Below are 13877 nucleotides of genomic sequence, written 5' to 3'. Positions count from 1 at the left end.
TAAGAACTAACCTTTATATCTCCATACTATCACAGAGGAAGTGGTCAAGGAAGGTAATTGGACATCTGAACCAGATCTGCATACCAAACTCTGTGAGACCAAGCCGGAGCAATCATAATTACTGATGCTTCCTCTTGCATGATCCTGGCAAAAACTTTGGGTAGAAGAACCAGAGGAGGAAAACATAGGCTTGTTGAAACGACCATGGAGCCACTAGAGCATTCATAAACTTTGCTTGAGGATCCCTGAACCTCGCACTGTACCTGGAAAGTTTGCTGTTCAACCAAGAGGCTATCAGATCTATCTCTGGGAGATGTTAAAGATCCACTATCTGATTGAAAGCATCCAGACTGAGAGATCATTCCCCTAGATGCAAGGACTTACTACTGAGAAAATCTGCTTCCCAGCTGTTCACTCCTGTAATAGGAACTGCAGAAATCAAACAACAATTGTGTTCTGCCCAGGAAAGAATTCAAAACACTTCCTTTATGATGATTAATGTAGGCCACTGATGTGACATTGTCTGTATGAAAATGGAGATAAGACTCGCTTTTCAACAGAGTCCAACTCTGTTCTAGAACTTTTAATGGCAACTTCACCTCCCGAGGAAACCAAACCACTTGTGCCCTCTGAGACACCCAGACAGCCCCCCAACCTGAAATAATTCAATTTGTAGTGATCACAGTCCAAATAGTATGAGCAAAAGAAGCTGCCTGCATAATAAGTTGATTCAGCCATTAAGACAGGGACTAACTTGTTCTGCAATCTAAAAACATATTTTAAGAGAGCAGAGTGTGATACCTGTACCATTGCTGAAGCACACAAAGCTGAAGAGGCCTCATGTGAAAACAAGCAAACGGAATAGCATCTGATGCAGCAATCATGAGACCCAACACCTACATGCAAAGAGGAACTGAGGGAAAATAAAGACACTGAAGGTTAAGACAAGCTGACACCAGCTTCAACCTTCTTTGACCTGTCAAAGAAAGTCTCATGGAAACTGAATCTATCTGAACCCTCAGAAAAAAAACAACTCTTGTCTGAGGAACCAGAGAACTCTTTGGAAAATTGATCTTCCAACAATGTTGTTGAAGAAACAACAATAGTCTGCTGGTGTGCGATTCTGCTAAATGAAAAGATGGAGCTTGAACCAAGCTATCATGCAGGTAAGTAAACACTGCAATATCCTGAGTTCTGATCACAGACAAAAGGGTATCCTTTGAGAATATTCTGGGAGCTGTAGCCAGACCAAATGGTAGACCAACAAACTAAAAGTGCTGGTCTAGAAATGCAAACCTTAGAAACTGATAATGTTCCCTGTGAATAGAAACATGAAGGTAAGCATCCCTTAAATCTATTGTGGACATAAACTGACCTTTCTGAACTAAAGGCAGAATAGCCCGAATAGTTTGCATTTTGAAATTGAGAAATTTGTTCAGAGCTTTTAGATTATTATTATTATTATTATCGGTTATTTGTAGAGCGCCAACAGATTCCGCAGCGCTATAAACAAAGGGGGAGTACAACAAAACAATTATAGGGATCAAAAGGGTAGAGGGCCCTGCCAAGAGTTGCACTGTTGTAGTCAGCTCTTAGGAAGGTCATCTACAAACAGCTGGACTCTTAGGCTTACATGCTAAGGGGGTTCAGGGGATAGCAATGGAGGAGAGGAACTGGTATTAGGAAAGGTTAGTGTAGGTTGTATGCATCCCTGAATAGTAGAGTCTTTAGGGAGCACTTGAAGCTTTTAAAACTAGAAGAGAGTCTTGTGGAGCGAGGCAGAGAGTTCTACAAGATGGGAGCCAGTCTGGAGAAGTCCTGTAAATGGGAGTGTGATCAGGTAACAAGAGAGGAGGAGAGTAGGAGGTCATGAGCAGAGCGAAGGGGACGGGAGGGAGAGTATCTGGAGACAAAGTCTGAGATGTAGGGGGGAGCAGTGCAGAGGGCTTTGTATGTCAGAATGAGAATTTTGTGTTTGACCCTAGAGGCAAGAGGAAGCCAGTGAAGGGATTGGCAGAGAGGTGCAGCAGATGAAGAGCGACGTGTAAGGAAGATGAGTCTGGCAGAGGCATTCATTATGGATTGTAAAGGAGCTAGGCGGCAGGTGGGGAGACCAGAGAGGACAGAGTTGCAGTAATCAAGGCGGGAAAGAATGAGAGAATGGATTACAATCTTAGTTGTGTCTTGTATAAGGAAGTGTCTAATTTTAGAGATGTTTTTAAGGTGGAAGTGGCAGGCTTTAGCCAAGGACTGAATGTGAGGAGTGAAAGAAAGATCTGAGTCAAAGGTGACCCCGAGACATCGGGCGTGCAGGGTAGGGGTAATGATGGAGTTGTCGACAGTTATAGAGAGATTGGGGGTGGAGAGTTTTGAGGAAGGGGGAAAATAAGGAGCTCAGTTTTGGAGAGATTTAGATTGAGGTAGTGAGAGGACATCCAGTTAGAGATGTGAGAAAGACAGTTAGTGACATGGGTTAGCAAGAAAGGAGATAGGTCTGGTGCAGAGAAGTAGATTTGGGTGTCGTCGGCATACAAATTATATTGTAAACTGTGGGACTTTATTAGGGAACCTAGTGATGACGTGTAGATTGAGAAGAGAAGGGGACCGAGGACAGAGCCTTGCGGTACTCCGACAGAAAGTGGTGATGGGGCAGAGGAGGCCCCAGAGAAGGCTACACTAAAGGTATGGTTTGACAGGTAGGAAGAGAGCCACGAGAGGGCTGTGTCACAGATGCCGAAGGATTGGAGGGTTTGGAGCAAAAGAGGGTGGTCAACAGTGTCAAAGGCTGCGGACAGATCAAGGAGGATAAGCAGAGAGAAGTGGCCTTTTGATTTTGCTGTAAGTAGGTCGTTGGTAACCTTAACAATTGCTGTCTCTGTGGAGTGATGGGGACGAAATCCAGATTGCAGTGGGTCAAGGAGGGAGTTTATTGTAAGGAAATGGGATAGGCGTGCATAAACCAGTTTTTTGAGAACTTTGATGCAAGAGGGAGGAGAGAAATAGGGCGATAGTTGGATGGGGAGGTAGGATCAAGGGAAGGTTTTTTGAGGATGGGTGTGACCAGTGCATGTTTCAGCGATGAGGGAAATATACCGGTGCTGAGGGAGAGGTTGAAAGTGTGTGTGAGTATAGGGGTGAGGGTAGCAGATTAATGAAGAGATCTGAATAAAATTCCATCCCCTGCTCCAATAAAGGAACAGAAACTATCACTCCCATAGATTCTAGATCCAAAACTGACTAAGTATTTTTGAAGTTGATGGACCTTGGATTGAACCTCAAATTAAGACAATTCTATCTACTATCTAACACACCTTGGAAGAGTGTTCGCAATTATACTTGGTAAAGAGTTTGCTGGACAACTCAGAAGTTCCAGTCAATCTGGCTTACACCGGCATCACAAGTGTTAGCATATTGTGAGTATATATTTTGGATTAATCTATTTCTTATTTATGGTGTAACTCTTTGATATGCTATGTGGCACCCCCTATATTTTATGTGATTTCAGATGGAAGAGAGAGTCAGAACAGCACATAGTTCTGTAAAGGAGAAGCAGCCTGGTGTGTTTGTGTGCACCTTTTTATAAAGACTGATATATATATATATATATATATATATATATATATATATATATATATATATACTACACATTGTACTAAGTATATGGACATTTTTGTTTTACATTCACATATATCACATATAAAGTATTTGAAGAGCGCCCTTGAGTGATAACTTTACTTTAGAGCTAATTTGATTAAATGAAAAAAAGGCCTGAGCCCTCAATGGATTTTTTTTAACATTGGACAGAATAAACTTGCCCTGGTAGGTCTTGTTCTGAAGCCTATTCGGTAACCCTGAGGAACTATATTTAGAACCCAAAGATCCTGAACAGACTGAAACCAAACCTCCTGAAAACGGTGCAACCTTCCCCCTTACCAGTGACTCTGGATTGGAGGACGTACTTTCATGCAGACGTTTTAGACTGCTTAGACCTGTTCCAGTTTGAGCTTGGTTTCCAGACAGAGCCAGGGGAACCTTGCTTCTGAGAGGAGGAATCAGATTTCTGTGCCGTGTTCTAATAAATGGGACAAAAATTATTAGAATCTTTAGATTTACCATTGAACTTCTTATTCTGAGGAAGAAAAGCTCCCTTACCTCAAGTTACAGTAGATATAATAGAATCAAAACAACATCTATTCCTGAAGAGAGAGATATAAAAGCCTGGATTTAGAAACCATATCAGTAGACCAAGACTTTAACCATAAAGCTCTTCAAAGAAAGTACTGCCAAAGACATACATTTAGAATTAATCTTAATGATGTCAAAAACAGCATAACAAATTAAAACATTAGCACAGGTAACTAATTCTAAAAGGTTCAAAAGAGCCCTACTATTGGTGGACTCTAACTTCTTATATTAAGGGTCTGTAAAGGAAGAGCTATCTTCCTACAGAATAGTGGTATGCTTAGCTACAGTAGAAATGGCCCCATCCACTTTGGGAACAGTTTCCCAAAGTTCAATGTTAGAAGCGGGTACAGGATACATTTTCTTAAACCTTGCAGAAGGATTAAAAGTAATACCTGGCTTAGCCCATTCCCTGAGGACTCTCTCATTAGACTGGTCAGAATGCATTAAAACATTAGGACATGTGTTGCACAAATGTGCTGGAGGTAACACATCAGTCTGTTTACAATAAACACATTTAACACTGGTAGGAAAGTGTTCAGAGGACACAGCTTCTAAAGTAGATTTAGGGACAGAATCAGAAGGCTCCATATTAGCAGAAAACGATCAAATCATTTATGTGCATAATAGTAATATAGTTATTTCCCCATTAAAAAAAATTATTGAAGGGAAAAACCTTAAACTCTCCAGACGTAGCTCTCAAAAAACGTACAAGGCCAAAGTGCACTAATACGATATTCAAAAAAAAAGATAAGTGCTCATACAATAAATAAATAGTACTTACCAATAGGCACCCCACTACTGGAGGAACCCAGTAGAAAGCCAAACTAAAAACTGAAAGTTAACAGCAGAGGATATGGAATAGGAGTATAATGACGACCTATAAGGAGGAGGTAAAGGACAGGTCCCTGCACATCTGTGGAAGGCTTGTGACAAATTCCCATGAGGTCAAAAATATGTCACTACCCATACTCCAAATACATCCCTCCAACAAAGACTGCACTCTGAGGGGAAATGGGCCTCAACTCCCCCTCCTATTGAAGAATGCCTGTCTTCATTCTTTACCATCCTCCAGTGGAGGCAAAGATACAACTACAGTAGTTTCCAGAACGGTGGTAGGGGTTTTGAGCTCTTTGGGTTTAGGAATCTGTCTCCTCCTTGTGGCAGGGAAGAGTAATTCCTAGGAGTAATGGATCGTGGACTCTCACCACCTGTATGAAAGAAAAAGGGAGGAAAGAGGGAGAGGGAAAAGAGAGAATAAAAAGAAGAGAGTGAGAGATAGTTATATTTTGACACAACACTGGGGGCATACCTTATATTTTCAGTCTCTTCATCTTTTTCCGCAAGTTTTCTTTCAAATTCTGCTTTGATCTGAGACAGCTCTAGTTGGAAACGCAGGGTTTTGCTTTCTTCATGTTCCAATGCACCCTTAAATAAAAGGATAAAAATATACCAAGATTACTGTAAAAATGTCATGATGTGTCTTAACATAAGCCATGCAATAGGGTAAACCCTCCTACATTACCAATAATAATAATATTTTTTATGTACACTGAACCAATGTTTTTTAATCATAAAACTGGGACCAATCTTACGGAATTCAGTGAGTTTTGCTTACTAATGATCCTATCCAAATATAACTTTCTAATATAACGAGAATCAGTTTTTGAAGATATGTAGATCTATAGTGAAATAAACTGGTATTGTGAAAGTAATCAGTGACAAAATATAAAAAAAAATACCGTATCAGTACAGCTTAAATATACTCTATAATGCTATATAGCTAGAAATCAGTAACAAAGGTCAGAGGTTAAAGTCTGGAGATGGCCCAGTGTAACCACAATACAAACCTTATATAATTAATAACTATCTTGCTACTCTGTCAGGCAATCAGGTACAATTCTTTTTTTCTTACCTTTCCCTTTGTGAGGTCAGCCTGTCACATTAGGACAGCTGATGTGCAAAATGTAACTTCTGTTAAAATGTAGCAGTATTTGGCTCCTTGGATGGATAAACAGCATTTAGATTTTAGGGTGTACTAAATTGCCAGTGCTTCTCCACCCCGCACTCTGTGTGCAACCAGACAAAAAGATAATCTGCCCTGCAATCTTTAGTCATTTTGTGTACTATTCAATCTACATTTCTATATATTAACAAGCTAATGTGTTCATTTGGTAACATATTGTGCTTTTAGTGTTTTGGTGTAGCAATAGCAATCTTTTATTTTATCAAGAAGTAGTAATTGTAGGGTATGTAATTCGTTGTGGGGCCACAGAATGCATTTTCACCTGTGTGGACAAAATGTGACTTTACATACTTAAAAAGGACACTAAGCACCTCTTAATTTTGTGCAAAAATTTTACTATGTTACATGATCCTTGGGAGGACAAAAAGCAAATTCTATAACCTGTAAATACTGCAAATCAAATTACTTGAAAACCTTATAGGTTACTGGTTTTGCTTGTTGGCCTTTTTAAGGAAGTGTGGGGGGAAAGCACCATTTCTACGCAAAACAAGAGGCGTCTAATATCCCTTTTTTTTTCATAATTCTTTTTGTTGATTTTCAATTGTTATAACAAAACAATTTTATAAATGCATTCTAGTCAACATTGGATAAATAAAACAATAACAAACAAAATGCATCCAAAATCATAACACAATAATACATTCAGTAAACATCATGCACTATATATGGTGGGGGGGGGGGAATTTTTGCGCAGAACCCGCTATGTATTAGATTCCAGCCCAACTTTAGGGAAATACGCCTGCTATATTATTAATCAAAACATATTCTGTATTGCTGAGAGGGAATATCAATTGGTTCTGGAGATTCATACGCCTAGATTTAGAGTTTTGTCGGTAAAGACCCGCGTAGCTAACGCAGCTTTTTTTCCCAACGCACCCTTACGACAACGCTGGTATTTAGAGTTGTCTGAAGGGCCGCGTTAGGCTCCAAAAAGGGTGCGTTGAGCCGAATCTACCGCCACTTCAACTCTCAATACCAGCGTTGCTTACGGTAGCGGTAAGCTGGCAAAACGTGCTCGTGCACGATTCCCCCATAGGAAACAATGGGGCAGTTTGGGATGAAAAAAACCCTAACACCTGCAAAAAAGCAGCGTTAAGCTCCCAACGCAGCCCCATTGTTTCCTATGGGAAATACTTTCTAAGTCTGCACCTAACACCCTAACATGAACCCCGAGTCTAAACACCCCTAATCTTACACTCATTAACCCCTAATCTGCAACCCCCGCTATCGCTGACACCTGCATTATACTATTAACCCCTAATCTGCCGCTCCGGACACCGGCGCAAACTACATTATACCTATGTACCCCTAATCTGCTGCCCCTAACATCGCTGACACCTATATTATATTTATTAACCCCTAATCTGCCCCCCCCCCAACGTCGCCGCTACCTTACCTACACTTATTAACCCCTAATCTGCCGGACCTCGCCACTACTCTAATAAAGTTATTAACCCCTGGTGGGTGGTGGGTTTTAATGTTGGGGGGTTGTATTTTTTTTTAAAGGCAAAAGAGCTGATTACTTAGGGGCATGCCCTGCAAAAAGCCCTTTTAAGGGCTGGTAAAAGAGCTGGTTACTTTTTAATTTAGAATAGGGCCTGTAAAGTTGCCTGTAAAATAAATATAAATCCTAAAATAGCTACAATATAATTATTTGTTATATTGTAGCTATATTAGGGTTTATTTTACAGGTAAGTATTTAGTTTTAAATAGGAATACTTTAGTTAATAAGATTTAATTTATTTTGTTAGATTAAAATTATATTTAACTTAGGGGGTGTTAGGGTTAGACTTAGCTTTAGGGGTTACTACATTTATTAGAGTAGCGACGAGGTCTGGTCGGCAGATTAGGGGTTAATACTTGAAGTTAGGTGGTGGCGACGTTGGGGAGGGGCAGATTAGGGGTTAATACTATTTATTTATTATAGGGTTTGCGAGGCGAGAGTGCGGTCGTTTAGGGGTTAATAACTATTAGAGTAGTGGCGAGGTCCGGTCAGCAGATTAGGGGTTAATAAGTGTAGTTAGGTGGTGGCGACGTGGGGGGGGCAGATTAGGGGTTAATAAATATTATGTAGGTGTCGGCGATGTTAGGGGCAGCAGATTAGGGGTTCATAGGGATAATGTAGGTGGCGGCGGTGTGCGGTCGGCAGATTAGGGGTTAAAAATATTTATTATAGTGGCGGCAATGTGGGGGGGCCTCGGTTTAGGGGTACATAGGTAGTTTATGGGTGTTAGCCCATAAAGCTCTTAACTACTGACTTTTTTTTGCGGCTGGAGTCTTGTCGGTAGAGGGTCTACCGCTCACTTCAGCCAAGACTCTAAATACCAGCGTTAGGCAGATCCCATTGAAAAGATAGGATACGCAATTGGCGTAAGGGGATCTGCGGTATGGAAAAGTTGCGGCTTGAAAGTGAGCGTTAGACCCTTTCCTGCCTGACTCTAAATACCTGCGGGCAGCCAAAAGCAGCGTTAGGACCCTTTAACGCTGCTTTTGACGGCTAACGCAGAACTCTAAATCTAGGCGATAGGTAGTGAAAAAATTAGGTTTTATCATTTATTTTAAAAAAATGCTAGTTGTAACTTAGATAAATCCCTTCAAATCAATAATCCTACAGCTGAAAATAGAATCGATGCTTTCTAGGCATGTGCAACATTTTGTTATTCAGTGTACATGATTGAAATGAATGCTGAATATGGTTACATTTGACTATTTTCGGGACCTAATATTTGTGTTGCACTTTTACACTAATAAATCTGGCACTGAAACTAGCCAAATGCTGCCATATCCATTTCTATAACAAATGGTGAATAACAAAATCCTGCAAACGCCTAGTGTTTTCCCATATACAGTATATGTGTGTGACATTAAAGGGATAGGAAAGTCAAAATTAAACTTGCTTGATTCAGATAGAGCATGTCATTTTAAGACACTTTCAAATTAAATTCTATTTTCAGGTGTGCTTTGTGCTCTTAGTATCCCTTGTAAAAAAAAAAAATACGGACATATCCTACACTAGTGGCAGCTGCTGCTGATTGGTGCCTACACACATTTGTCTCTTGTGATTGGCTAACTAGATGTGTGCCGCTAGCTGCTAGTAGTGCAATACTGTTCCTTTAGCAAAGGATAACAAGAAAATAAAGCTAATTTGATAAAAGAAGTAAATTGGAAAGTTGAATAAATTGTATGTTCTATCTAAATCATGAAAGAAAATGTTGGGGTTTCCTGTCCCTTTAATAGTAAAATTCTAAACTAGTGAAAATTAAATAAAAGTGTAAACTCAAGGAAAGAGCATGCATGGGATGCAGGAGAATCAGGCCTGAATACCACCATCTACTGGAGAAACATTAAATGACATCAGATCCCTTCTGTAACCGACATTTACAACTGAATACATCTTCAGTAATTAGTTTAGACTATATCCCCCCCAAGCTGTTACTAATGCTTCAATCCTTAACACAATCTCAGAGCTGTGGTTAAAGGGATCCTAAACCTAAATTTTTTCTTTCAAAAATTAGTTTAAAACATTTTGTTAAGCAGAACGCATCTAACAAAGTTCTTAGGCCAGTCAGTATAATCATTTTTAAGTGGCAAAAGCATAGTATGAACATGGGCTTTAATGTTTCAACACCATATTGTCTCTGTGAATGTAAAAGCAGGAATGCAAAGCTTAGGTTCAGTACCCTGGATAGAACTTGCTTATTGGTGGCTACATTTAGCCACCAATAAACAAGCATAATCCAGGTTCTGGACCAAAAATTAGCCGGTTCCAAAGCTTCACATTCCTGCTTTTTAAATAAATATAGCAAGAGAACAAAGAAACATTGCTAATAGGAGTAAATTAGAAAGTTGCTTAAATGTGCATGCTCTATCTGAATCATAAAAGAAAACATTTGGGTTTAGGATCACTTTGTTTTCCGAAACTAAAAAGTGTCACAAAACACATAAAAAAATACCTTACAAAGTACAGGTACACTCATAATAACACTGTCTAATAAAAACTTTTCAAAAATAACATTGCACAAAAAAGTTATAAGGGCTCGAAGTTAAGAGATCTCGGGTAGTAGAGAAGAAAAGCAGCCAAAGTACTTTAACGTATAGATACATACAAGAAAAAGCAGCCAAAGTACTTTAACGTATAGATACATACATATACATCTCTAAAGATGTATTTGTGTGTATACATATATATATAAAACGCAACCCAACTAGCGCAAAAAGCTTAACTCTAGCAAAGTTTTCGCGATTGCGAAAATGCGTTTTTCTGCGTCACTTGTAATCTAGCCCTTTATTATTAAAACTAAACATCTAAACACGTAATTGCAGCTATAAGTAAAGTCCATATTCCCAGAGACAATATGGCTGTTGAAACATTAAAGCCCATGTTCATACTATGCTTTTGCCACTTAAAAATTATTATACTGACTGGCCTAAGAACTTTGTTAGATACATTCTGCTTAAAGGACAGTACACTGTAAAATTGTTTTTATGTTAATGTATTTTCAATGACTCATTATACCAGCTGCAGAGTATAAATGTATGAGAAATTATATTTTCAGGTTTATTTGTGTATATGAAGTAGCTGGTTGTGTGCTTTTAAACCACAGCCTATTACAATGGGTTGAGTTTCAGGTAATATCAGATCCCATTATGTTATCACTTTGTGTACACACACTTCCTTATCTTATATTTGTCTGGAAAACCAATGCTCAATACATAGAGAGAACAAGAGAAAAAAACCAGGGGCACTTTAATTCATCAAAATTTACATTTCACTTGTTGTAAAAAAATACTTAGCTTTTAAACTTGACAGCCGCTCCAGCTTTTCCCGGTCGTCGTAAGCCATTTCTGACGTCAGAAATGATGGCTGGGTCATCCTCCAATCACGGCTCCCCCCCAGGGGAATCAGTGTCTGATTCAACGCCGTGATTGGAGGAAGCCGTATTCCTCATTTTAGACCCAGGAAGAGGCTTTGTGACAGGCGGAGGAAGCTGGAGCGGCTGTCAAATTAAAAGGTAAGTATTTTTTCACATCACAAGTAAAATGTAAATTTTGATGAATTAAAGTACCCCTGTCTTTAATCGAATTTTTAAAAACCGGGCACTTTAGCATCAAAATTTACATTCACTTTAACTATCCTGCACCCCACTCGGAGTTTAATTTCTTCTGCTGGCTGTGTTTACTCCAGTATCAAAACTTTTAGTATAGGTTGGGAAACCACAAACTAAATCAGCTATTTCAAAGGCCAAAATAGGGGTAAAGTAGCTACTTGTAAATAATTTAATACACTCCAGCTGGTAAAATGGATCATTGGGAACAATTTAAATGGGAGAAAATTTTGGGGTGAAATGTCTCTCTAAGAAAATGTTTTAAGCTACTTTTTAAAGAAAAAAAATGGGTTTAGCATCCCTTTAACAACAGTTTTGAGATAGTGGTAAGGATTGAAGCGTAAACTTGTAATATCAGCGCAATGAAAAATACTCACGAAAAGCCGGCATCGCTTGCGCAAAGCCGTTTGCGCCTCACTTGTAATTTAGCCCAAAATGGGCTAATTGATATTAAATATGTAATTGCATACATGTTATGAACTGATATCAATGTGAAAACCTGTGTTCAAACATATTAAAGGGAAAGTAAACTTAAAAAATAGTGGTACATATCTTTCTGCAGAATTATGTAATATTATCCTAGTTACACCTCCACAAACAAGAGATTTACCCCCAAAATGTATACTTACCTTTCGTTTCTCTCCAGCCTTTTATTATATTTTTTACTCTCTCAGAAGTGCTTAACGGTGTGCTGTGTAATCAGAAGGTAACTATACCAGGGGTGGGGGTAAATCTCTCTAATCTCTTGTTTTTGAAGGTGTTGCTAGGGTAATGTTACATAATTCTTCACATGGTTTACTGTGTCTTTAAGCATCTATCAATTTTGACATAATTTGCTAATGTCTTACTTTCACTTTTATATTTTGCGTTTGTGAAGTTCTATGAAAACCCAAGAGTGAAGAGTTTACACCACCAGTTGTCTATAGTTTTCATGCTTGTCTACCCAAATTTTCTTATAATAAATATTATTTAATTAGAGTAAATTGACTGATTCAAATGAGAACTATAGAAATGGATTAGTATGGATTTAAAATTAAAAGACTTGCATATGATCTTTGCAGGTTGCATATGATGATTTTGCACAGCAAACCCTTATGGATTAAGGGTAATGGTTTGTTTAAAAAAATATGATATGTAAATGATTTAAAATATATAATTTAATAATAATACGATTAGCTTAAAATAAAAAATCCTACTGATCAATATTGGTGTCTGAAGTGTTAAACTTAGGTTAAATTAAGAAACATTATCCATGTAGCTAATTTGTATAAAGCCATAGACACCTTTCAGTGAAATCTGTTCGAATTTCCTTCTTTATTTCTTTTATTGAGTCCTTATCATGAAAGCACAGGACAACTAGGCTTGTGCTTAGGGCAGCAGAATAGGAAAAAGTACATTTTGAGAGTTATTTCTATAGCATGATGTCTTCCTACTCCTTTGTCTAGAGCAACACAAAATAAACAATGTGTGAGGAACATTGCTTCTGTGCTTGTTAGCAGCATTCCATAAGCTGCAGATAAAGGGTAAGTACAGTATTTATTGATTGAAAGGTAGAATATGTGTTTGCATTGTAAGGTTTATGTGTTTATTTATGGTTAAAGCATAGAGGTATTTGTTCAATCACAGCACTCATAATAAAATGGTTGTGCTCACCTCTGCTTCCTCCAGTGCCATCTGCACCTCTGACTTCTCTTGCTCTACCTGCTTCTTTACTTTTTCTATTTCATGAAGGTTCTTGTTTCCTTCACTTATTTGGTCAGTCAAATCAGAAATTTCCTCTGAAAAGCAGTATAAATATAAATAAACACATGCAATCATACAGTTTGTTTTATGTTGTATTTACTTCCTTAGGCAAAATATCATTGTGTGCTTTTCTGTCAAATGTGCACTGAACTCATAGGCCTTCCACTCTAAAGCAGACCTACCAACCATCCCATGTTGGATTGTCACAAGCTGGAAGGTCTGCCCACTGTCCCTACTGCAGTTTCCTCAGTCAGGGAAAAGCTCCCAAATGACATTAAGTGACCCAGCTTCACGTAACAATCACTGGTGGACCATTGTGCACAATTCCACTTCAACTGCCTGTCCTAGAGGAATCTGGAAAATGTTAGGAGGTATGTAAAAACATAATTTATGTAAGAACTTACCTGATAAATTCATTTCTCTCATATTGGAAAGAGTCCATGAGCTAGTGACGTATGGGATATACAATCCTACCAGGAGGGGCAAAGTGTCCCAAACCTCAAAATGCCTATAAATACACCCCTCACCACACCCACAATTCAGTCTAATGAATAGCCCAGTAGTGGGGTGATAGAAAAAAGGAGTAAAAAGCATCAAAAAAGGAAATGGAAATATGATTGTGCTTTATACAAAAAACATAACCACCATAAAAAGGGTGGGTCGCATAGACTCTTGCCAATAAGAAAGAAATTAATTTATCAGGTAAATTCTTACACAAATTATGTTTTCTTTCATGTAATTGGCAAGAGTCCATGAGCTAGTGACGTATAGGATAGAAATACGCAAGATGTGGAACTCCAGACAAGAGTCACTAGAGAGCG

The 13877-nt window shown here is 38.6% G+C and overlaps 1 protein-coding gene across 1 annotated transcript in view; it reads right to left on the bottom strand.

Moving 5' to 3' along the window:
* Positions 1-13877, bottom strand: part of MYH15 (myosin heavy chain 15) — a 205456-nt gene that overhangs the window by 63998 nt on the left and 127581 nt on the right. Inside the window, 2 exon segments of the mRNA XM_053707537.1 lie at positions 5495-5610; positions 12967-13091. Of these exon segments, the coding sequence (XP_053563512.1) occupies positions 5495-5610; positions 12967-13091 (241 nt within the window).

Source organism: Bombina bombina, chromosome 3, assembly GCF_027579735.1.
Source record: "Bombina bombina isolate aBomBom1 chromosome 3, aBomBom1.pri, whole genome shotgun sequence".
NCBI lineage: Eukaryota > Metazoa > Chordata > Amphibia > Anura > Bombinatoridae > Bombina > Bombina bombina.
Note: the sequence above shows the minus strand (reverse complement) of the source record. Positions and strands in the feature narration are given on the sequence as shown.